Source organism: Symphalangus syndactylus, chromosome 19 (genome assembly GCF_028878055.3).
Source record: "Symphalangus syndactylus isolate Jambi chromosome 19, NHGRI_mSymSyn1-v2.1_pri, whole genome shotgun sequence".
Classification (NCBI taxonomy): domain Eukaryota; kingdom Metazoa; phylum Chordata; class Mammalia; order Primates; family Hylobatidae; genus Symphalangus; species Symphalangus syndactylus.
This window is the reverse complement of record NC_072434.2, coordinates 68864499-68890065: the sequence shown is the minus strand read 5'-3', so window position 1 is coordinate 68890065 and position 25567 is coordinate 68864499. Positions and strand designations below refer to the sequence as shown.

Genomic DNA, 25567 nt, shown 5'->3' with positions numbered 1-25567 from the left:
GGTAAGGTGCTGTCTCACATAATAGGCTTTTATTTGTTGATAAGGTGTGTGTTTAGCGTATACTCTGTATTTCCAGTATTTCTGTAACTTAACACACCTAAGTCTCATATTTACAATGAAAAGTTACTATTTTTGAAGTGATAAACTTCAAAGCAAGTTTTTGCATCGGCAGGGAGTATGGAGGAGTATTTAATGCTAAAGTGTACATTATTTGTCTTTATCACTGAATATGCTGTATACTTTGGGAGCAGCAGACGAGTGTAATTCTGTGCTTTGTTAATCTTTGTTATTTTTTCAATGATTTAGTCAAGCCTTTATGATTTTTGTGTAATAATTTTGAATGCTGCCTTGTTGGCTAAGTTGAACTCTAGAACTATGTATCTTTATGTAGTCAAAATGTGAAAAACCTGAGATAATTAGCTTGAAAGCCCTTCTGAGCTCATACTGGGAAAGTCTGCAGTGTTTTTTTTTTTTTTCCATTAAAAAATTGTTTCAACAGTGTTCACTATTTTAATTTTTCTGGATCACCCTCTGTTATACCTGTTCATGTGAGTTAACAGCTTTGGTTGCAGAATGTGGAGGCTTGGACTGGCTTCAGTGCAAGGGTCCACTCTTTCTCTCATGTATATCTCCTCTTTCTCTGACCAAATCTTGAGGCACCGAGTCTGATGTCTTAGTTTCCATCATCATCCCTAATCAGGTGCTGCCTTTTCGCAAACAACATCTTGATGCAGCTTTCTCCATTTGGGGGTAATGGGCAGAGACATTTAAGCTGGAAGGGGAGTTGTGTGGCTGTTGGTAGGCCCTCTGATTGCTGTGTGATGTCCTCATGTCATTGCGGTCATAGGGTATATCCTACTTATCCTGCTTTTTTGCAGTCTTAAAACCCAAACTTTTCCCAGTGCTTAGCATAGTTTCATTAATGATTTTAAAATTAAAAGACTAAACTTGTCCCTCAAGTTTATGTTCTGTAGGTTATGCATTCTTTCTTTGATTGGAATTATTTTCACAGGATGTATTCTCACTGTGAGGTAACACTTTCAAATTACTGTTTTTTAATCCTGATACATACTGACTTGCATGGAGTTACTCATTGAATTGAATAAACATAGGGCCTTACTAATTTGCATCACCGTCAAAAACTTGTTTCCTGTTTCACTTAGTTTCTTCAGCATTAGAAATTAACAAGATTTTTTTTTTGTAATTTAATAGGTGTGAAAACTTTAATTCTTTAGTAGCAGTGTTTCTAAGATACAGTGTCTTTTTTTACTAGGAGAAAGATTGTTAGTAAGGTTTTTTTTTTTTGAGTCAGGGTCTCACCCAGGCTGGAGTGCAGTGGTGCAGTCACTTCTCATTATAGCTCGACCTCCTGGGCTCAAGCAGTCTTCCCCACTCAGCCTTCCAAGTAGCAGGGACCACAGGCATGTGCCACCGTGTCTGGCTGATTTTCTTTTAATTTTTGGTAGAAATGGAGTGTTGCTTCGTTGCCCAGACTGGTCTTAAACTCCTGGACTTTCATGATCTTCCTGCCTTGGCCTCCCAAAGTGTTGGGATTACAGGTGTAGGCCACTACACCCAGCCTATTGGTGAGTTTTAAATGTAAACCTTCTGTTGGTCTCAGTGTTTATATACAAGGTCAGGTAGGTGTTAACATAACAGCTACTCATTTCTACTTATACTTTGTTAATGAAATCTTATACTTCAAAGTAGGTATTTAATTTGCTTAAAACATTTTAGAAGTACAATTTTTTGGCTGGGTGCAGTGGCTCACACCTGTAATCCCAGCACTTTGGGAGGCCGAGGTGGGTGGATCACCTGAAGTCAGGAGTTTGAAACCAGCCTGGCCAACATAATGAAACCCCGTCTCTACTAAAAATACAAAAATTAGCCAGACGTGGCATGGCGTGGCATGGTGTGGCGTGGCATGCGCCTGTAATCCCAGCTACTCGGGAGGCTGAGACAGGAGAATCACTTGAACTCGGGAGGTGGATGTTGCAGTGAGCCGAGATCATGCCACTGCACTCCAGCCTGGGAGACGGAGTGAGACTCTGTCTCAAAAAAAAAAAAAAACAGAAGTACAATTTTTTGAATAGGTAACATATGTACATTATATAAAGATTTAAAGATTAGGTTTATACAGAGCTGCCCCACAAGCTCTTTTCCCATCCGCCTCCCACTTCAGAAGCAGCATGTTACGTTCTTACGTGTCCTTCCAAAAAAGAGACTGTGCATACAGCAAAAGAAACTACCATCAGAGTGAACAGGCAACCTACAGAATGGGAGAAAATTTTTGCAACCTACTCATCTGACAAAGGGCTAATATCCAGAATCTACAATGAACTCAAACAAATTTACAAGAAAAAAACAAACAACCCCATCAAAAAGTGGGCGAAGGACATGAACAGACACTTCTCAAAAGAAGACATTTATGCAGCCAAAAAACACATGAAGAAATGCTCATCATCACTGGCCATCAGAGAAATGCAAATCAAAACCACAGTGAGATACCATCTCACACCAGTTAGAATGGCCATCATTAAAAAATCAGGAAACAACAGGTGCTGGAGAGGATGTGGAGAAATAGGAACACTTTTACACTGTTGGTGGGACTGTAAACTAGTTCAACCATTGTGGAAGTCAGTGTGGCGATTCCTCAGGGGTCTAGAACTAGAAATACCATTTGACCCAGCCATCCCATTACTGGGTATATACCCAAAGGACTATAAATCATGCTGCTATAAAGACACATGCACACGTATGTTTATTGCGGCACTATTCACAATAGCAAAGACTTGGAACCAACCCAAATGTCCAACAACGATAGACTGGATTAAGAAAATGTGGCACATATACACCATGGAATACTATGCAGCCATAAAAAATGATGAGTTCATGTCCTTTGTAGGGACATGGATGAAACTGGAAAACATCATTCTCAGTAAACTATCGCAAGGACAAAAAACCAAACACCGCATGTTCTCACTCATAGGTGGGAACTGAACAATGAGAACTCATGGACACAGGAAGGGGAACATCACACTCCGGGGACTGTTGTGGGGTTGGGGGAGGGGGGAGGGACAGCATTAGGAGATATACCTAATGCTAAATGACGAGTTAATGGGTGCAGGAAATCAACATGGCACATGGATACATATGTAACAAACCTGCACGTTGTGCACATGTGCCCTAAAACCTAAAGTATAATAAAAAAAAATAAATAAAATAAAGTGATGAAAACAAAACAAAACAAAAAAAAGAGACTGTGCATAAATAAGTATATATGGATGAGGTTGTTGCATCAACCTTTATAGGACTGACAGGAAGATATATTTGTAGTATGGGTCCAGCATATATAAGTATTTGGTAAACAACATGAATAAAACTGGCAAAAACAGATTTAATTTGAACTGATGTGACTGTATTCTAGGGTCACCAAGGGTTCTAGAGCTACTGCCCACGGTAGAGGCTGGGCTCCAGGTCTCCCTCAACCCCCGGTCCACACCTCACCTTTGGCCGGGTGACAGCCAGACTGTTCTGTTGTACATTTGCACTTCCAACTGAGATTTTGTTTGGAGAAAGGAATTTAAGGTGAATACCACATTAGGCAGACAGTACCAGTAACTGTGTGTTTCTCTCTTAATTTTTAGATGTTTCTCACCGTGTATCTCAGTAACAATGAGCAGCACTTCACAGAAGTTCCAGTTACTCCAGAAACAATATGCAGAGACGTGGTGGATCTGTGCAAAGAACCCGGCGAGAGTGATTGTCATTTGGCTGAAGTGTGGTGTGGCTCTGGTGAGAGATGCTGACAGCCTTGTGCTTTAGTTCTTCTGTCTTCTATTAATGTTGGTTTGTAGACGTGGCACTGTGTGAATGCTCATGTTTCTCCAGGGAGAAACTGGAGAATAGCACATCCGGCAGAACATAGTGTTCCAGATCCAGCTTTGGTATGATACATGAAGTCTTTTTGCTGTTTTCTTTTTCTGCAATAAAATGGAGACACCACAATATAAAATATAAAAGGTCATCTGGGATGTTGTGGTCCAGTGGATGGTGCTCAACAGTGTCTTTGTATGTGTAAGCTTTACTTAATTAGAAATTTGAGGCATCCTAATTGGTTTGCCCTCTCTCAATTTCTGTAGGTTTTTAGAGGAAGCTACTCAGTGTTGAGGAACTGTAGTGGCAGACAGCAGTGGTGAATTCGTGGGCATTATTCTAAGCCTTGAAATCAATCCCTCTGTATGGTTCTTTGGAGCTCTAAAATGGCATAGCCTGGTTTCTTTTTGGCTCCACAGGAGTTGGTAGATGTGGGGAGTAATTTTTTCATCATTTCTGTCTTGTTCCTACACAGGCTGGGTGAACTCCTGCTGGTTTCCTTTTTCACCTCTGGGGATGCCAGATGTCCCCAGAGCAAGTCACACACTGTGTTAATTGAGTTCATGCCATTCATGATAGCTAACTTCACCTGAGCCCCCACTTCTTTTCAGGCAAGTCCTTTTATTCATGTTTGCTTGACTTTTCTACAGTTGGATGTTCTAGAAGGTCTTCTGCAGTCTCTCCGAATTACTTTCTTTTCTCTTTACATAGGAACCAGATTAGAACAATCACATGAAGAAGCCCAAGGGATCTTCTGAAAATGAAAATTAGATAATTTCACTTTGCTGCCTAAAACTAGCGACTTCTCCTCCACTTAGAATAAAATCCAAACTTTTAATATTAGATTGTGAAGTTCTGTAGATTATTTGTCTTTGCTCTTATCTGGTACCATTTTCTTCTCTGCTTCTTCCTGCAGCTTTTAAAATATTTCTTGAATATGCTAAGCTCATTCCCACCTTAGAGTCATTGGTGATAGCCATTCCCACTGTTTGTGTTGCTCTGTCTCCAGATACTGTCATTGCTGGTTCCTTCTGGATTGCAGCTAAAATGTTAACCTCCTTGGAGAGGCTTTTCCTGAGCACGCTGCCAAAAGTAGCTATGTAGTTCTCAGTTATATCATCCTGATGTAATCCTCTGCAGAAGGCCCATCACTCTGACTTTGTGTGTGTTTATTAGTTTATTGCTCCTTTTATCCTGATAGCCCCAAACATATGCACTAGAATGTAAACTATTTAAGGGTAGAGACCTTGTTTATCTTGTTCACTGCTGTATCCCCAGCTCAAGGGGAGTGCATTGTACCTAGTAGATGCTGTAGAAATATTTACAGAATGAGGAAATGAACTACTAGCTGCTCCTGGTAACTTCCTTGCATTCAGCAAATTACCTTGCTTTATTCTTTATGGAGATAATTGAAACCATCCATTGTGTGCTTCCTCAGTTTTCTCTTTTTTTTTTTTTTTTTTTTTTTGAGATGGAGTCTCGCTGTGTCGCCCAGGCTGGAATGCAGTGGCACGATCTTGGCTCACTGAAAGCTCTGCCTCCCAGGTTCACGCCATTCTCCTGCCTCAGCCTCCCGAGTAGCTGGGACTACAGGCACCCACCACCACGCCCGGCTAATTTTTTGTATTTTTAGTAGCGACGGGGTTTCACCGTGTTAGCCAGGATGGTCTCGATCTCCTGACCTCGTGATCCACCCGCCTTAGCCGCCCAAAGTGCTGGGATTACAGCTGTGAGCCACCGCGCCCAGCCCCTCAGTTTTCTTACTCTGTACCTCAGATTCCCTCTGTGTGTCTCCATTTTCTTCTCATTTTCATAGAGGAAGAAGTGTTCTATCTTTGCCAGAGCTGTACTCTGTTCCTTGACACTTTTGATCCCACTTATTCCTCTTGCTCACTTGAATTTAATAACCTTTACTATGTGATGAAGAGATGTAAAGGATTTTCTTTCTTACAACTTTTTTTTTTTTTGAGATAGAGTTTTGCTCTTGTTGCCCAGACTGGAGTGCAATGGAACAATCTTGGCTCACTGCAACCTCCGCCTCCCGGGTTCAAGCAATTCTCCTGCCTCGGCCTCCCGAGTAGCTGGGGATTATAGGCATGCGCCACCACGCCCAGCTAATTTTGTATTTTTAGTAGAGATGGGCTTTCTCCATGTTGGTCAGGCTGGTCTTGAACTCCGTACCTCAGGTGATCCGCCATCTCGGCCTCCCAAAGTGCTGGTATTACAGACATGAGCCACCACGTTATTTTTAAATTATCACATAATTTCCCCCAGTATGCATAAACTATAGTTGAGCTAACAATTGCTTTATTTACAAACATTTAAATAAACTATCTTGTTTTAATAAGGCTGCAGTAAAAATCCTTTTAGGAACCTCTTCTGATCCTATGCAAGCATTTCTCTAGGGGGTGGATGCCAAAAATGGAATTCTTTGGTTAAAAGTTTATACATTTTTTAAATTTTCAAAAAAAATTTTGTTTTTCTTCTTCTTTCCCTCCCTCCCCCTCCTCCTCATGCAGTAATTGACGTGAAATATTTTATTTTTTTATTGAGACAAGGTCTTGCTGTGTCGCCCAGGCCGGAGTGCAGTGTGATGCAGTCTTGGCTTGCTGCAGCCTTGACCTTCTAGGCTCAAGTGATCCTCCCACCTCAGCCTCCTGAGTAGTTGGGACTACAGGAATGTGCCATCACACCCAGCTAATTTTTGTATTTTTTGTAAAGATGGGGTTTTGCTATGTTGCCTAGGCTGGTCTTGAACTCCTGGGCTTAAGTGATCCTCCAGCTTCAGCCTTCCAAAGTGTTGGGATTACAGGCGTGAGCCACTGTGCCTGGCCAGGTCACACATTTTTTTTTTTTTTTAATTTTATTGTGTATATTTAAGGTATACAACATGATGTTATGGGATACCCATAGGTAGTAAAATGTTACTATCATGAACCACATTAACATAAAGGTTCACACATTTGAAAATGTACTATATGTTGTCAGAGTTTCTTCTGCAAAGGTTATATCAGTTCATACCCTTTCCAGTTATTTCTAGATGTATTCCTCATCAAGTTATAATATTTTAACTTTTACTGAACTGATAGCTGAAAACCTGACTTTTGTTTAAATTTGCATATTTCTGATTTCAAATGTGGTTGCCTGTTTTTTCATTTGTTCATTGGCCATTTGGCTTTTTGGTTTTTGAAATTGTTTCTTTATATCCTTTGCTCGTGTTTACTCTGGCTTTTTCCCTTCCCTCTTGATTTGTAGGCATTTAAAAACCATTCAGGATCTCAGGCCTATTTGTGTGTTACTAAAAAAAAAATTCCTTATTCCAGAGGTGTAAATGTATTCCCCTATTACTTAATTCTCTAAGTGTTAAGCCTTTCTTCTCCTCTCCTGTCTTCTCTTCTTTCCTTTTCCATTTCCTCACTACCCACTCGTGTATTTGCTTAATGAATATTTCTCGGATGCCTGTTATGTGCTAGGGACTGCATTTGATTGAGAGGGATACAGAGATGAAAGTTGCCTCCGGGTGTCTTACGGGGCACAAAGAGAAACAAGTATCCACAGACATTTATAATACCATGTGATAGTTGCAGTAATACATGTGTTTCATCTGCAGGAGAAAAGGGTGCTGGAGGGGGATGATGAATGATAGAAATGGCATGTTCAGAGTCACATAGGCAGGAATGCCCTGTCAAGGAGATACAGTCATGTGTCAATAATGGTGATATGTGCTGAGAAATTTGTCATTAGGTGATTTCGTTGTTGTGTGAACATCATAGAGTGTACTTACACAAATCTAGATGGTATAGCCTACTACACACCTAGGCTATATGGTATACAGCCTTTTGCTCCTAGGCTACAAACCTGTACAGTATGTTACTGTATTGAATACTGTAGGCAATTGTAACACAGTGGTATGTATTTGTGTATCTGAACATATTTAAACATAGGAAAAGGTACAGTAAAAATATGGCCTTATAATCTTATGGGACTGCTGTCAACATGCAGTGCATGACCGTAGGTGTGGTTGGCACATGAGTGTTAGTAGGGAGCTTTGAGTGCCTTTGAAGTGTCTATTTCTGCTTATGCAGGCCTATGCCTGATCTTTTGCCATCACAGGGCCATCGGGATGTTAGCCTAGAGCTTGTGAGAAAGTCCATATCCTTCTGGGGCAGTCCAGCGTGGACAGCAAGCTACTTTACTTCCTTTGAGTTCTCTCTTTGCTCCTGGAACCTGGAGATTTTACTTGTTTTGAGTACAGCTTGTGTGTGTGTATTTTGTAGGGGTGGGTGGAAGGGCTACTCAGAGTTTCTTTTGGAGGGTTTCTCTCTAACTATGGTGTATCTTTTTTTGGGGGGGTCTTAGAATATGTGTGATTTATAAAAGGGGATTATCTGTGTCAACTCAGTATGTTATGTTACTGGAAGTAGAACCAGAACTGCATTTTGTTGCAGCCAAGCAGATTAAGTTCAGGGTTGGTTCACCAAATTGGCTGGTGAATGCCTGCCTGCTCTGTTCTCTGCCCATGTTTATTTAAGGTGTTGAGATAGTGTCCTTGATTACTGATAAATGTGTTGAGTTTTCTTAGGGTATTTCAACATTCTTATATTTAAAAATTATGTTGACATTACTGGAGTTTCATTGATTTTAAGCAATTGCCTCCTCAAACAGTGTGTCTCGTTTTTATATCCAGATCCCTTGAGATTGGAAGATTTTTTTAGGACAGCTTGAGATATATTGTTTCTCCTGAAGCTTCTATTTTTACTGGGTATTTAGGTGTGCCCTTCTTTTTGTTTCCAGAAAAATTCTGACACTGGTATTCTCACTGGAAGAGGGGCAAATGTAGATACATTTTACAGCAGTAAATAGACTTTTATTTGGAAATGCGTAGCTGATTTTTTTAAACACTGTTTGTAAAATTATAATTTAAAAATAGCCTGTATTGAAAACTACGATTTAAAAAAAAGACTAGGCTATTTAGAAAGTTGCTTTTTAATTTTTTCTTTGTATATTCAGAGAATCATGAACATTAGTGTTAGAAGGGACTGTCTGATCTAATATAGATTTTACAGAAACTTATGGAACCACCGAAGTTAAATGGAGCGCCTGTGGCCAGCGCGGAGCCCACTGGATTTAGACTGCTGAGCTCCCGACAGCTGGCCGAGATGCATTGCCCTTTCTAGTATTCCACCCTGGCTTGACTCTGTGTGTGTGGAAAATCTGTGTTACTTCATCTTCTAAGACGTGTTTTAATGAAAAAAATTTACCAGAGATACTAAGCATTTGCTGTATCCATAATGTATAATTTGCATGAAGGATAGATGGTAAATGATATGTTTATCTTTCTTTTACCTGAAAATAATGTGGTTTCTACTCATTTGCTTTAGAACGTCCAGTTGCGGATAATGAGCGAATGTTTGATGTTCTTCAACGATTTGGAAGTCAGAGGAACGAAGTTCGCTTCTTCCTTCGTCATGAACGCCCCCCTGGCAGGGACATTGGTAGGTAGTGCTCTGTGAATTGTGACAGATATTTAAGCTTTTATTTTGTGCTGGAAGTAGTAGGTGGCACATGATGAGAAGCCAGGTAATTTGAGAGGTGAAGGAGAGGTTAGGAAGTGGAAACAGTGGAGATAGGCTGTCGAGGGGAGAAGTTTGACTATAGTTGTTTCATGCAGGTGGGAAGGAGTCATTAGAGCAGGGGGTTGGAACTCTAAGAAAGGAAATACCCGTTAGGGTTAGGGTCCCTGATTAGGTCCTTCCACAGCCCTGAGGCAGAAAGTCCTCTTAGACAAGAGGAAGGATCCCTCTTCCATAATAACAGGACAGAAATAAAACTGTGGCAGATGTGGCTAAATTTGTGCATTTTGTGGGAGTAAGTTGAGGGATTTCTCATCTAAAAACATTTGTTTTCTCTGAGGTAGGAGCGATGATGGAGGTGGGTGGGAAGCTGGAGCTGTTTTGGAGATTAGGAGAGAGGGCTTACTAGGGAAGCCAGACTGCTGGGAACCATTGAGGCCAGTTGAGATTAGAGACCATGAGACCATACATGATTTTTCTCCAGTGGTGGTCTACAGCCCAGGTGGGTTGTAAGAAGAGAAGAAAACAAACGTGTCTAGACACATTCTTTCTAGGCAATTGTCTAGAAATCCCAAGGTTTCTAGACAAATTCAATGGGAGGTCAGTGGGACAGGGGAGAAAAGGGTATTGGCAAGGTGATACCTCAGCTGGGTGGGGAAGAAGTGAAGACAGGAGGGGCTGTGGGGAAAGAGTAGACAGAGTTAAGAGGCTGTGAGTCTCAGTTAGATGAAAGAACAGGTATGAGAGGAAATGAGTGAGATGCCTGAGATTGAAAGGAAATAGTGGTCAAAAAACAGAAGATTTGAATTGAAAATTTCGGAGGTAGAGGGCTTCTAGTGTTGTGGTCCCAGGTGGGGCCCTGAAATGAGGCTGAATTAGAGTGGAGACGAGAAAGCTAGAACTGAGAGGCTAGCATTTGGGCAATAACGTCATGCAGAATGAAGGCAGGACTTGGAGGTAGAGAGAACAAGGGAGTCAATTGGTCACATCGTTAGTGACCAGGGATTGTGACCAGAGTTTATAGATGACTGTAGGGGGAGGGTGGAGAGAGAGTGTGGGTGGGAAGCAGCAGTAGACACTGGGGACACAGCCATCCCTGTGACCCAGCAGTCTTGTAGGATGTGGGAGAACGAGCAGGGTTATTGGACGTTATAAAAGCTCAATTTTGGCTGAGCGTGGTGGCTCATGCCTGTAATCCCAGCACTTTAGGAGGCTGAGGTGGGTGGATCACCTTAGATCAGGAGTTTGAGACCAGCCTGGCCAACATGATGAAACTCTGTCTCTACTAAAAATACAAAAATTAAGCCGGGTACGGTGGCTCATGCCTGTAATCCCAGCACTTTGGGAGGCTGAGGCGGGAGGATCATGAGGTCAGGAGATCGAGACAGACCATCCTGGCCAACATGGTGAAACCCCATCTCTACTAAAAATACAAAAATTAGCTGGGCATGGTGGCACGTGCCTGTGATCCCAGCTACTCGGGAGGCTGAGGCGGGAGAATCGCTTGAATCAGGGAGTTGGAGGTTGCAGTGAGCCAAGATGGCGCCACTGCACTCCAGCCTGGCGACAGAGCAAGACTCATCTGAAAAAACGAAAACAACAACAACAAAAAAAACCCAAAATTAGCTGGGCGTCTGTAATCCCAGCTACTTGGGAGGCTGAAGTGGAGGAATCGCTTGAACCCGGGAGGCGGATATTGCAGTGAACCGAGATCACACCATTTGCACTCCAGCCTGGGCGACAGAGTGAGACTCTGTCTCCAAAAAAAAAGTTCAGTTTTATTAACTAACTGTTGCATTAACGCAAGTGTCTATATGGTACCTGACCATTAGGAATGATTAAATTTAGAGTATGGGTTAGCTGAGGGGCAGAATCGACTTAGTTTGGCCCCTTCTACCCTACAGATGAGAAATGCTGATACTTAGGGGTTAAGTGACTTGTCAGAGGCCACACACCTAGAGGCAGAGCCAGGAGTGGAACCTGAATCACCTCAGCCAAGCTACCTGGTTGCCTTTCAGTATCACTGGTGTTTGTAATTTTATTTTAAGTAAACATGTATTTTTTTCCGTAGGCTTTTTTTCTTTTTCTTTTTTTGTAGTTTTATATTGGCATTTACATCTTATTTTGTTTTTTTTTGTTCTCTATTTACATCACTTGCACTCTTTTCTAATTAGTTAAATTTTACCCTTTCATCTACCTGTTCAAATATCTTGCTGTATAGTACTGGATAAATTATTAAATAGTCTCTCAATAGTGCAATATGCAGTTTCAGTGTCAGTAATGTGAGAAATATAATCTGAAGATAAAGGAGCTGTTTTCACATTGTCACAAAACACCAGTGCCACATAGTGTTGAAATTGGGATAAAACAGGATTGTTTTTCAGTCCCCTTTATTAAGGTGTTAACTTACTGTTTTTGGTCTAGACCTCTCGATTAAGGATTACGAGACTGTGACCATATTCTTTTTCCAATTCATTTAGGACCTGTGACCCTGAATGTATATGAAATTATGTTTAAGGCTCTTGCTTCTTACTTTAATTAGGTAACTGATTATACAAAGGAGAAACTAGTTAAGTGCTGTCTCTTTGAGACAGCAAAGAAAGCAATTATTCTGAAATTATAGAAGTTTTTTTTCTTACAGAAATATTGTGGCAGATTACCTGAGCTATTTTGTCAGATAATTGAGCTGCATTTTAAAAATAAAAGCTGATTGTATTAGAATTAGGTGTAAGTGTGATACTTGGCTCTGAGTAGACGTGTTTATATATTTGTTTATTAGCAGTGGGAATTTGTGCTAAGATTCCTGACAGTTCTAACAGACATTTTACTTAAGTTTCTTGTGAGGTAATTTGATAATTTTTTTAATTTCTGGGAAGTACAGGTATGAGCTTAATTTAATGTATTTTTTAAATTCTCCGTTGGTATTATTTGTTTCTTATAACGTATTAGTTTAAATTAAGACGTTTTCTTTTATGATACATTAAGTGGTACTGAAAGACCCATGTATTTTGGCTTTAAAAATTCTTTTTAGCCAGAAAAGCAGAATATATAGTGTTTCTGGATAGTACCTTCACAAAGTTAAACAAATGTTTTGCTTAAATAAATGTGGAAGTACTTCATAGTACTTACAAATTACCATAAAATGTTTGCAATAAATCAAATAATTAAGATACTACTTGTTCCTTTTTTAAGTGCGTTCTTCTCATAATAAGTTAAAAATATTGTTAGTGAGTACACGGATGCATTGATGTAATTTTCAACTATTTCAGTGAAGCTTTTCTTGATTTAACTACTGAGTAGCTAAATAGATGACTAGGAAGAGCAACCATAAGCAAATAGTATGAATTACTCATAGTCAGAAGTATATTAAGTTTGTTAATTTTTCCTCCTTTGGTATGTGAATCAGACAGCTTTCCTAATGAATAGGTGGCATGTGATATTTAGTAGTGCTGAGTATTCACTGTTCCATGAAATTAATTTTGCAAAACACACTGAGTAATGAGACCTTAAGTCCGTTGCTATTAGAAAATATTTTGTTTTAAGAATACATTCAACTTAAAATATCAAACAACAGTAATGACAGAACTCAGAAATGAACTGGTTCTTAAAATATCTGTCAACTCTAGTGTTAATGCATAGTTTTTGAATTTTGTCCTTAGTGAGTGGACCAAGATCTCAGGATCCAAGTTTAAAAAGAAATGGTGTAAAAGTTCCTGGTGAATATCGAAGAAAGGAGAACGGTGTAAGTTGTTGTTTTTATCCATACTACATATACCACAGTGATACATATTTTTTAACTTTAAATCTTATTCATTATTACTTTGTTATTAAATGGGCTAAGGATGGCCACTTTTTAAAGGTTATTTTAAATTTGTTTCATAGAAACTATTAATTTTAATGATCTCTATATGGCTGACTATTGGGAGAAGTTGTATGTTTAATGTGACACAAATTCAGACAAAATAAATGCTGAGCAAGTTTGAAGAAGTATTTCTTATTTGGTGATTTTATTTGTTACAATCATCACTTTATTAAAAATGCAAAATTGGCTGGGTGTGGTGGCTCACGCCTGTAATCCCAGCACTTTGGGAGGCTGAGGTGGGTGAATCACCTGAGGTCAGGAGTTCAAGACCAGCCTGACCAACGTGGAGAAACCCCATCTCTACTAAAAATACAGAATTAGCCGGGCGTAGTGGTACATGCCTGTAATCCCAGCTACTCAGGAGGCTGAGGCAGGAGAATCTCTTGAACCCAGGAGGCAGAGATTGCGGTGAGCCTAGGTCATGCCATCGCACTCCAGCCTGGGCAACAAGAGTGAAACTCTGTCTCAAAAAAAAAAAGAAAATTATGTCTTTATACTCTTGCTATTGCATGTGAATTTGAGCATGCATCTTTGGTATATTTTGAAGACATTTCTTTTCAGAGGTCACTATTTTTAGTGCCATTAGGGATTAGCTAAATTACCTTTTTCCAATCATCAGTACATTTATAGTAGAATTCAGATGATCTTAAGTACCATTTTCTCCTACTGTGTCTTTCTTCAGATTCTTCTTTTCTTTTCTTTGATTTACTTATTTTTATTTTTATTTTATTTTATTGTTTTCTGGGATGAAGTTACATTCTGTTGCCCAGGCTGAAGTGCAGTGGCGTGATCTCGGCTCACTGCAACCTCCACCTCCTGGATTCAAGTGATTCTCCTGCCTCAGCCTCCCGAGTAGCTGGGATTACAGCTGCTTGCGACCACACCCAGCTAATTTTTGTATTTTTAATAGAGTCGGGGTTTCACCATGTTGGCCAGGCTGGTTTTGAACTCCTGACCTCAAGTGATTCACCCACCTCTGCCTCCCAAAGTGCTGGGATTACAGACGTGAGCCATGGCGCCTGGGCTTTTCTTTGATTTAATAATTATCTTATAATGATGAAAGGATGATATGCAGATGATAAAAATGATCTTAGCCATTGTTTTAGTGCATATGGACACAATGTATCTCCTCCTCCACCAACTAGAGGCTGAGGCACCAGGATGACTTGAAGCCAGAAATTTGAGACTAGCCTGGGCAACAAAGCGAGACTGTGTCTCTATTAAAGAGATATATTATATCTTTATATATATATTTTTAAAGCTGCCAAGTGTTTTCAAAGCGATCATATTATTTTACATGCCTACCCAAGTTTTGTTGTTTACACATCCTTGCCAAAGTTTGGTATGGTCAGTCTTTTTAATTTTAGCCATTAAAATATATGTGTAGTGGTATTGCATTGTGGTTTTAATTTGTATTTCTCTAATGACTAATGATTTCGGACATCTTTTCATGTGCTTATTTGCTCTCTGTGTTTCTTCTTTGGTGAAATTATTTGTTCAAATCTTTTGCCCAGTTTTTTGCTCTCCTACTGAGTTTGAAAGTTCTAATAGTCTGGATCCAATTTTTTTTTTTTTTAATGGACCATACTTTTAGTGTTGTATCTAAGAACTCTTTGCCCAACCCAGGGTCATAGAGATTTTTTTTTCCTTTGTTTTCTTTTGGAAGTTTTGTAGTTTTCAGTTTTAACCTCTAAATCTATGATCCCTATTTTTTTTTTTTTTGAAACAGAGTCTCGCTGTCGCCCAGGCTGGAGTGCAGTGGCGCGATCTCGGCTCGCTGCAGGCTCCGCCCCCCGGGGTTCACGCCATTCTCCTGCCTCAGCCTCCTGAGTAGCTGGGACTAGAGGCACCCGCCATCTCGCCCGGCTAATTTTTTGTATTTTTAGTAGAGATGGGGTTTCACTGTGTTAGCTAGGATGGTCTCGATCTCCTGACCTCGTGATCCGCCCGCCTCGGCCTCTCAAAGTGCTGGGATTACAGGCGTGAGCCACCGCACCCGGCCTATGATCCCTATTGAGTTAATATTTGCATATGGTGTGAGAATCAAAGTTCTTTTTTTTTTTTTTTTTTTTGAGACAGTGTCTTACTCTGTCGCCTAGGCTGGAGTGCAATGGTGCGATTTTGGTTAACTGCAACCTCCACCTCCTAGATTCAAGTGATTCTCCTGCCTCAGCCTCCCAAGTAGCTGGGATTATGGGCACCCGCCGCCATGCCCAGCTAGTTTTTGTATTTTTAGTAGAGACGGGGTTTCACCATATTGGTCAGACTGGTCTCGAACTCCTGACCTCAGGTGATCCACCCGCCTCAGCCTCCCAAAGTGCTGGGATTACAGGTGTGAGCCACTGTTCCCGGCCCTAAAGTTTATCTTTTTAATATGAGTATCTAATTGTATAAGCGGTATTTATTGGAAAGATTATTCTTTTTCCACTCAGTTGCTTTTGCACCTTTGTCTAAAATCAGTTGCCTCATGTATGTTGGGCTGTTTTTGTACTCTCTATTCTGTTTGATTGATCTACTTGTCTATTTTGACGTCAGTACCACATGCATTGGTCACTGGAACTTTTATAAGTCTTGAAGTCAGGTAGTGTAGGTTTTCCAGCTTGATTCTTCTCAGAGTTGTTTTGGCTATTCTAGATGCTTTGTACTTCCATATGAATTTTAGAATCAACATCAATTTTTACAAAAATGCCTGTTTGGATTTCAGTTGAGATTTTGTTGAATCAATTTGAGAAGAATTGCTGTCTTGACAGTATTGAGCCTCCAATTCATGAACATGGTGTAACTCTCCATTTATTTGGATTTTCTTTCAGCAGTTTTTGAGATTTTAGTATATACATCTTACCTATTTATTAAATTTATCCCTAAGGATTTCGTATTTTTGATACTATAAATGATATTTAAATTTAAAAATTTTAAATTTCTAATTGTTTCTAATATTTTTTTTTTTTTTTTTTTTTTTTTTTTGAGACGGAGTCTCGCTCTGTCGCCCAGGCTGGAGTGCAGTGGCACAATCTCGGCTCACTGCAAGCTCCGCCTCCCGGGTTCACGCCATTCTCCTGCCTCAGCCTCTCCGAGTAGCTGGGACTACAGGCGCCCGCCACCACGCCCGGCTAATTTTTTTGTATTTTTAGTAGAGACGGGGTTTCACTGTGGTCTCGATCTCCTGACCTCGTGATCCGCCCGCCTCGGCCTCCCAAAGTGCTGGGATTACAAGCGTGAGCCACCGTGCCTGTAACCGTGAGCCTGTTTCTAATATATTGAAATGCACTTGACTTTTGCATATTGATTTTTTTTTTTTAATCCTGCAGTCTTGCTGTGTAACCTATTTATCTGGTAGCTTTTTTGTAGATTCCATAGCATTTTCTTCATAGATGATTATATTGTCTGTGAAGGCAGTTGAACTTCTTTCTTACCAATCTGGATGCTGTTTATTTCTCTTTCTTGTTTTATTGCATTGGCTAGAACCTCTAGGACAATGTTGAATAGATGTTGTGAGAGTGGATGCCCTTGCTTTGTTTCTGATTGTCTTGAATTTTTTAGTGCTAATGTATTTTTAAATGATATTCCAATGACTAAATTCTAGGTTTGCTGCCAGTGCCTCAATACCATGTTTAATATGATCAAACACTTCTGTTGTAATATAAATTACAGAACAAGGTAATTCTGAATTGTTCCATTTATGTCCCTGACTGTCGAAACTATTTAATTTTAAACTTACAAATTAAAATAAAAGATTATTGTATATTAGTATGTTTTACATCTTAAAAAGTCAATGTGGTGAGTGTTAATATAAAAATTAATGGTCTGCTTAATATTATGAAAGAAAAATCGCTAAATAATTTTGTCACAGTTGGTTCAGATGAAGCTTTTACATAGACCTTTGAGGGTGGAATCTCTGTGGTAGTTAATATAGTAAGCTGGGATTGTGTTTGTGTTTTTACTTGTAGGTTAATAGTCCTAGGATGGATCTGACTCTTGCTGAACTTCAGGAAATGGCATCTCGCCAGCAGCAACAGATTGAAGCCCAGCAACAATTGCTGGCAACTAAGGTAGTATCGTCTTTTTTTTTTGGAGATGAAGTCTCACTCTGTCGCCTAGGCTGGAGTGCAGTGGCACGATCTCGGCTCACTGCAACCTTCGCCTCCTGAGTTCAAGTGATTCTCCTGTCTCAGCCTCCCAAGTAGCTGGGATTACAGGCACACGCCACCACACCTGGCTAAATTTTGTATGTTTTGTAGAGATGGGGTTTCACCATGTTGGTAGGCTGGTCTCAAACTCCTGACTTCAGGTGATCCGCCGACTTCGGCCTCCCAAAGTGCTAGGATTACAGGCGTGAGCCCCCGTGCCCAGCTGGTAGTATCTTCTTTTAAAAGACCTAACAGGCCACTATTGTTAATGTATGTGTAAGGCTACTTACATTCTACCCCCATTAAGCCAATTACCTCACAGATATGAGGTGACATTATCAACCCAAAAGCCACCTGCTGTTTGATGCTCTCTTTGTGCTCTCTTTAAGTCCTTACTACAGCATTTTGTAGAAATCCTTATATCATCCTAATTGTTCAAGATCTTTCTGACTCCTGATTCTGATCAAGAAGATTAACCATGCTATGTTGGGTATCAGTCAGACAGGAAAGGCGGAAAGAGCCCTCCATCTTTGCTCCTAGGAACTACTCTGGGCCACAGCAAGAGGAATATTAAAGTTCTAACATGGTATGGTTAATCTTGGATCAGATTAATCTAATACTGTCCCCTTCTGGAGCTTGGCACCAATAACGGGCTGTTTGCCTTTATTTGGGGAACATTCTTTATCCACAAACTAACCCTAGTCCTGGCCTTGAACAAGGAAAATATAAGAAGCCACTCCGTTACCATCAGAACTGCTGCTTCTCCTGCCAGCCATAGGCTTCCAATCTGATCCAAAAGCCAACAGACCTTTCTCTGTAAAGGGCTGCATAGTAAATATTTTGGGCTTTGCAAACTTTGCTGCATCTGTTGCAACTACTCAACTCTGCTGTTATAAGCAGTCATGGATAATAAGTAAACAGACGGTGTGGCTGTGTCCCAGTAAATCTTTGCTTACAAAAACAAGATAGCAAGCTGGATTTGGCCTGCAGGCTATAGTTTGTCAACCCCTGGTCTAAACACCCAGAATCCACAACTAACAGTCCTTTAGTGATTATCAGGTCACTGAAGCAGGGGTAGACAATTGTTGGTTTGTCGTGGGCAAAGTTACCCAATAGGGCTTTGAAATAATGGCCAGGAATTCTTCAAGGCAGTTCTCAAACATGCAGTGTGGACTTCCATGTCATACTTCCTAGGGTTCCTGTGCATCCATTTCTGTTTGTAATACCAGACCCCAGTTTTTCCAAAATCATATATGTCATTGCTTCTCAAACTTTAAGATACATACGAATCACCTAGGGATCATGTTGAAAATGCGTATTCTGATTCAGTAGGTATGAGTTGAGGTTTGAGCTTCTGCATTTCTCACAAGCTTCCAGGTGATGCTGATGGGCATTACATTGAGTAGCAAGGATATATAGTCAAATAAAAAGGTTGGTTGTTGAAGAACAAATCTCTAACCTTTTTAGTCTTCATGGACTTAAAAACAAGTCCTTGTGGGTTTTTTTTTTTTCTTTTGAGATGAGTTCTCACTGTGTTGCCCAGGCTGGACTTGAATTCCTGGGTTCAAGTGATCCTTCTGCCTTAGCCAGGGTTTTTGTTTTGATTATTTCCATGTTACTTATATGTTCTAGGCATACTAATCTAAGAAATAGTTTACCTGTGACTACAAATTGTGTGGCTCCGTTACTCAGTTTTAGTTAAAAATTTTAATGTAATAAAAACGAAATTTCTGCTATAACAAAAGTACCTTGGGGCAGGGGAAAGAAACAATTTCAGATTCCATGATTGCAGCTTTCTAAAGGTGTTAAATATATCTTTAGCTCTTTTCAGTGACCGTTTATTGAGTATATACTACGTAAAATATCATTCAAAGACATTTACATTTCACATTTCATTTAATCTTCACTGTAGTAACATTGGTAGTTACTATTGATCATCCCTGTTTTATAGGTGAAGAAACATAGACTTGCATACTTGGTGAGGTTATGCAATTTGTTCAGGGTCTCATAGCTAATAAGTGGCAGAGCTTGGGTTTGAATCTAAATGTACTCCAAATCTTGTGCATTTAAATACTTTCTTATAATGCTTCCCATTTCTACATGAGCTGCTTTTTAAAATTGTTGCAACAGTTTATGAAAACTAGTTCAAGAATTGCTGCATCCTTGCTGCATAAGAACCACTTGGGTTAAAAATACTGATTCCTGGATCTTATCCCCAGAAGATTCTAGCATGGGCTCAGGAGTATCTGTTTTGAACAGACTTCCAATGTGATTCTGATGGCAGTGTTTAGGAAGAAGGTGAGACCAGACCAGGGTTACAAGTGTACCTCAATCTCAACATCTTTAAGTGTTGCGGTTAGGCTATTTTGAGCTTACTGGTGTACCTACCTAAAATGACATACCTAATGATTACTTTTATTTTTAGGAACAGCGCTTAAAGTTTTTGAAACAACAAGATCAGCGACAACAGCAACAAGTTGCTGAGCAGGAGAAGCTTAAAAGGCTAAAAGAAATAGCCGAGAATCAGGAAGCTAAGCTAAAAAAAGTGAGAGCACTTAAAGGCCACGTGGAACAGAAGAGACTAAGCAATGGGAAACTTGGTGAGTTATTCCTCATAGATTTACTTTTTTATACATTTATTTGTCTGGTTTTTTTGAGACGGTCTTACTATGTTGCCCAGGCTGGTCTTTTGAACCGTGACCTCAAGTGATCCTCCCACCTCAGCCTCCTGAGTAGCTGGGGTTACAGGTGCAAGCCACCATGGTTGATCTGTAGATAACTTTAAAGGGAATCTTTTGAAAAAATATAATTTACTGCAGTTTTGATGCTGCATCTTCCTCTGAATTGATTCAGCTGTTGAATGTTTTATACAGGATTTCTAAGATACCTTTGGAAAATGTAGCATTTTTTCCCCTCTTAATATTTTTTGACTGAGAATTTGATGAAGGCGAGGATTTTTATTCATATAATAGCTCCATCTATTACAATACCATTTTAATCAGAATGTTAGTGATTTAATAGATCCACCTAATCTTATAAAATTGAAAGTTCTAAAGAAATTTTCGTTGTTTTTAAAGTTTGGAGTTTAATGATATTTTTAACACAAATCCGATGAAGATACATTGAGATTGAAGCACAGAGATTTAGAGATGTCTCTGTTGATTTCAGTTGCTTCTAAAAGAAGTTGGTTGCTTCTAGGATATTCTGAAAATTTTTTCTACCGTTCATTAGAAAGTTTATTGTAAAGCCCAGTTGCCTGGGAAGTAGTCCATTCTTATTTTTCTTTTCAACTGTTGTTGTTGTTCTCTCTCTCATCTAGTGGAGGAAATTGAACAGATGAATAATTTGTTCCAGCAAAAACAGAGGGAGCTCGTCCTGGCTGTGTCAAAAGTAGAAGAACTGACCAGGCAGCTAGAGATGCTCAAGAACGGCAGGATCGACAGCCACCATGACAATCAGTCTGCAGTGGCTGAGCTTGATCGCCTCTATAAAGAGCTGCAGGTAGACTGTAGCTGTTTGCTAAATGCTGTACAATCTCCTTTCCAGAAACAGAGTTGCTCATATAAGTAGCAAGAGGTGCTAGATTTCAGTTGCCTTTCCTTAAACAGAAGGCAGGTTGTGGGGGGAACCCAAACTCCAGAGAATCCGGAGTAAACTTTATAGTACCCCAGACAGGAAATTTGAGACATTCCTCATAACCACAGCTGGTGGTCTTGCACAGGTGTCACTTAATTTTAAACCATGAGATGATAAATGTGGAGGGGTGGAGGGACCTCATATTTTTAGAAATTATATAATAGTTAACCATGTGATTAACTGTTTGAGACATTTTCTTCCTACTCCTTGGCTACCTTTTTTCCCCTCTCTTTTATTCAGCTAAGAAACAAATTGAATCAAGAGCAGAATGCCAAGCTACAACAACAGAGGGAGTGTTTGAATAAGCGTAATTCAGAAGTGGCAGTCATGGATAAGCGTGTTAATGAGCTGAGGGACCGGCTGTGGAAGAAGAAGGCAGCTCTACAGCAAAAAGAAAATCTACCAGTAAGTGGGCTGTTTTGTAATGGTTTGGGGGAGGAGGGAAAAAGATGACCAGCCCAGTGAGGTTACTCATAGGCACCTTCTTCAGTATCATTACTCAGTGTGCCCTCAGAAAACAGACGCTGTTTATGGATCCTCAAAAAACAATCCGCTGCTTTTTTACTTTTTAATGTTATTACCTGTGTAGCTCTGTTTGTCTTTCTAATACAATAAAGTGTGGGTGAGAGTTCATTGGGGAGTGTTTATTTTGGAATGTTTTTTGTAGACTCTGTGGCTAGATTCTGAAAGTGCTCATTTTAAAAAGTTAGAAAATGTCACATCTTAGTTTGTAAGTCTGATCACCTGAGATGATTTTTAATACTAAAGGACCTGTGCTTCTTTCCAGGTTTCATCTGATGGAAATCTTCCCCAGCAAGCCGCGTCAGCCCCAAGCCGTGTGGCTGCAGTTGGTCCCTATATCCAGTCGTCTACCATGCCTCGGATGCCCTCAAGGCCTGAATTGCTGGTGAAGCCAGCCCTGCCGGATGGTTCCTTGGTCATGCAGGCTTCAGAGGGGCCGATGAAAATACAGACACTGCCCAACATGAGATCTGGGGCTGCTTCACAAACTAAAGGTAAAAAGTCCTGCACAGCCTAGTTCTTCCCTGTCCCCACTATTCTTTCTCCCAAGTTTGAGTTTTAAAAAAATCTCTCTTTGTATTCATTATTCATGTTTGAATTCTAAAAATCCTTTTGTATTCTTTGCTAGTGTAATGATAAGTTTAAAAAATTAAAATTGATACCATGGTTGTACAAGGATGATTTTTCTTAACCCTAAATAATACAATTCTATTCAGGAAATGAAATAAAATATAATATCTTTATAAACCTGAAAATTGTTTTAAAAAGTTCCTTCTTGTTACTAAGGAAATTTTGATCTGATATTAATAACTTGAGAACTTTTCTTTTTGGGTAAAAACATACGTAAGTGTTGGTGGTGTCATCTGTATAGAATGTGAGGTTCTGAATCTATTATGTTGATGAATGGTGTTAAATATTCATACCTGCTTACATGTGAGAATTTGCTGATAATTTTTAGAATAACATTAAACATACCAGGAGATTAAAAGTGAAAATAGCAGAGGCTCCTTGTGTTAGTGATCTTTGCATTCTGTGTACTTCTCAGATACATGGAGAGGTACAAGCCATAGTTTCGTAATGGGAGGAGAAAGTGTGGGGAGAACTGTAGAAAAATTGGGGTAAAGTATCCTTTAATGACCTTACCATTCAGACCCCTGGACAGAAGAAGTAATAGCCAGTATTGTCTCTGTTCTCTAACAATTATCATATGCAAAAAAATAGCTGATTTTCAAATTATTTGTTATTTTACCATAACTACTACTGTGAAGCAATAGTACCATGCAGTCTGGATTTTATTGTGGAAAGGGTTATATTTGCTTTGTTTCTGTAAGGAAAAATGAAAGCAGTGGCTTTTGAAATTTAAGTGTCAGTGTAGAAAAAAACCTGAATATACTGATTTGGGAAAGACTGCAGTTGAAGTCCTGGACTAAGAATCCACATATTTACTTTTGTGCATGTATCACTTAAAATATCATTTATAAAATACACCTTAGACCCTTAGGTCTCTTGAATTGGAAATTGTTTTCTGGGTGTGATGGTGATGTTTTCTAATATAGTGAAGAATAATGTGTCTTTGCTGGTTCAAGCAGACTTGCTGTGACTAATTTTAAATTGCTTGAATAAAGTGGAAGAATCTTAAATTAGAAATATAAAATATAATACAGTATTTTCTAAGTAAATTTATTGGGGTGTTGTGAGTCTGGAATTTAAAGCTGTTTTTAGAGATTAAAAGTCTTAGCAGTAAAAATCATTAAAAATCTCTTTAGAATGCTGAGTTATTTGTAGCTGCTTTTCTGTATTTTAGGCTCTAAAATCCATCCAGTTGGCCCTGATTGGAGTCCTTCAAATGCAGATCTTTTCCCGAGCCAAGGCTCTGCTTCTGCACCTCAAAGCACTGGGAATGCTCTGGATCAAGGTGAGATTTATTTGTGCTACTCCTGAACATTAAATTTTGGTCATCTGAAAGGTGCTGTGTATTCTTTTTAGATAGTCTGTTTTTTCTTTTTTCTTTTTTTCTTTCTTTCTTTTTTTTTTTTTTTTATTTTTTAAAGTCAGGATCTCACTCTTGTCACCCAGGCTGGAGTGCAGTGGTGCGCTTATGGCTCACTGATGAAGCCTCCACCTCCTGGGCTCAGGTGATCCTCCTACCTCAGCCGCCCTAGTAGCTGGTACTACAGGTGCATGCCACCATGCCTGGCTAATTTCTGTATTTTTTGTAGAGATGGGGTTTCACCACGTTGCCCAGACTGGACTCCTGGGCTCAAGTGATCTACCCGCTTCCACTTCCCAAAGTGCTTGGATTACAGGTGTGAGCCACTGCACTCGGCTGATAAATCATTTTCTAGTGTGTTAACACTAGAAACATTTAACAATATTTATTTCCAGAACACCTTAATTTAGCTGGAGAACTCAGGTACGATCATTATAGTGCTTGGGTTATCCTTTTATTAATTTAATTAAAAAAATAGGAACGTGCTTTGTGGACACAGATTTTCAGGGAGATTTAGGGGAGAGAAACTTACGAGTGAATGAGATACTTTATTCTAAACAGTTTGAATGTCATTGTGATTTTTTTGTCTTTAGTTGATGATGGAGAGGTTCCGCTGAGGGAGAAAGAGAAGAAAGTGCGTCCGTTCTCAATGTTTGACGCAGTAGACCAGTCCACTGCCCCACCTTCCTTTGGTACTCTGAGGAAGAACCAGAGCAGTGAAGATATCTTGCGGGATGCTCAGGTACCTATGAATATCCTGGTTTTTAAAATTTAATAGTAATTCTATAATGCAGTTTTTAGAAGGGATAAAGTATTATGTGAGGGAGAGCAGAAGACACAGGATGTACCTAGGAGATTAGAAAATACATTAGCATTCTGTTATTTTAATTTCTCTTGCGTGAGTCTGTTTGTGGTCTCACACCCGGTGGGAGAATGGCTGACATGCTTGTTCTGGGTCATATTTCATGTGATTCTCTAAAAAGTATAAGTGCATTGAAGAACACTGTATTTGTATTGTTCAAGTATCTTATTTCTTCAAAGTTACAAAATGCTTGTGTGGTGAATTTTCTGTAACTGCTACAGTCTTAATCTTTTTTTTTTTTTTTTTTTTTTGAGACGGAGTCTCGCTCTGTCGCCCAGGCTGGAGTGCAGTGGCGCAATCTCGGCTCACTGCAAGCTCCGCCTCCCGGGTTCACGCCATTCTCCTGCCTCAGCCTCTCCGAGTAGCTGGGACTACAGGCGCCCGCCACCACGCCCGGCTAATTTTTTGTATTTTTAGTAGAGACGGGGTTTCACCGTGGTCTCGATCTCCTGACCTCGTGATCCGCCCGCCTGGGCCTCCCAAAGTGCTGGGATTACAAGCATGAGCCACCGTGCCCGGCCGAGTCTTAATCCTTGATAACCAGGTTATGTGTGAGTGCTCCAAGTTAGGTGTGTTTTATTACAGTTGTCTAGATTGCATGAAATTCCAGTGAACAAGAATGGTTTCCCGTTATTGATGCCATCTGAATATGAAAGATGACATTAAAAGTTTTCAAGTGGGCACTTTAAATGTATTAAAATTGCCCAGATAGGAAGTGGAAACAAGGAGGAAGTCATAAAGGAGAGAGATTGTATTGCATTAATGAAGTCCATTATTAAATGTGAGTAAATACAGAAATTTAAAACTAGTTAACAGCCAGGCGTGGTGGCTCACACCTGTAATCCCAGCACTTTGGGAAGCTGAGGTGGGAGGATCACTTGAGACTAGGAGTTCGAGACCAGCCTGGGCAACAAAACGAGACCCTGTCTATATAAAAATAAATAAGTACATAAAACAAAACAAAAGCTAATTAACAATTAAAAAATATGAGCTTATATAGATATATTTTCCGAGATGGAGTCTTGCTCTGTCGCCCAGGCTGGAATGCAGTGGTGCAATCTTAGCTCACTGCAACCTCCACCTCCCAGTTTCAAGAGATTCTTCTATCTCAGCCTCCCG

General features: G+C 39.8%; 1 protein-coding gene across 3 annotated transcripts in view; it reads left to right on the top strand.

The window, feature by feature from the left end:
- TP53BP2 (tumor protein p53 binding protein 2) overlaps positions 1-25567 on the top strand; it is a 67114-nt gene that overhangs the window by 22745 nt on the left and 18802 nt on the right. For 2 of the 3 annotated variants that reach the window (XM_055233802.2, XM_063613358.1), the window contains 10 exons: positions 3648-3795; positions 9258-9371; positions 13109-13191; positions 17259-17360; positions 19864-20038; positions 20758-20939; positions 21315-21479; positions 21862-22090; positions 23401-23511; positions 24180-24328. In XM_055233802.2, the coding sequence (XP_055089777.1) occupies positions 3648-3795; positions 9258-9371; positions 13109-13191; positions 17259-17360; positions 19864-20038; positions 20758-20939; positions 21315-21479; positions 21862-22090; positions 23401-23511; positions 24180-24328 (1458 nt within the window). Of the gene's footprint in view, positions 1-1466; positions 1587-3647; positions 3796-9257; positions 9372-13108; positions 13192-17258; positions 17361-19863; positions 20039-20757; positions 20940-21314; positions 21480-21861; positions 22091-23400; positions 23512-24179; positions 24329-25567 lie in introns of those variants that run through there. The other variant, XM_063613357.1, reaches the window with a different exon arrangement.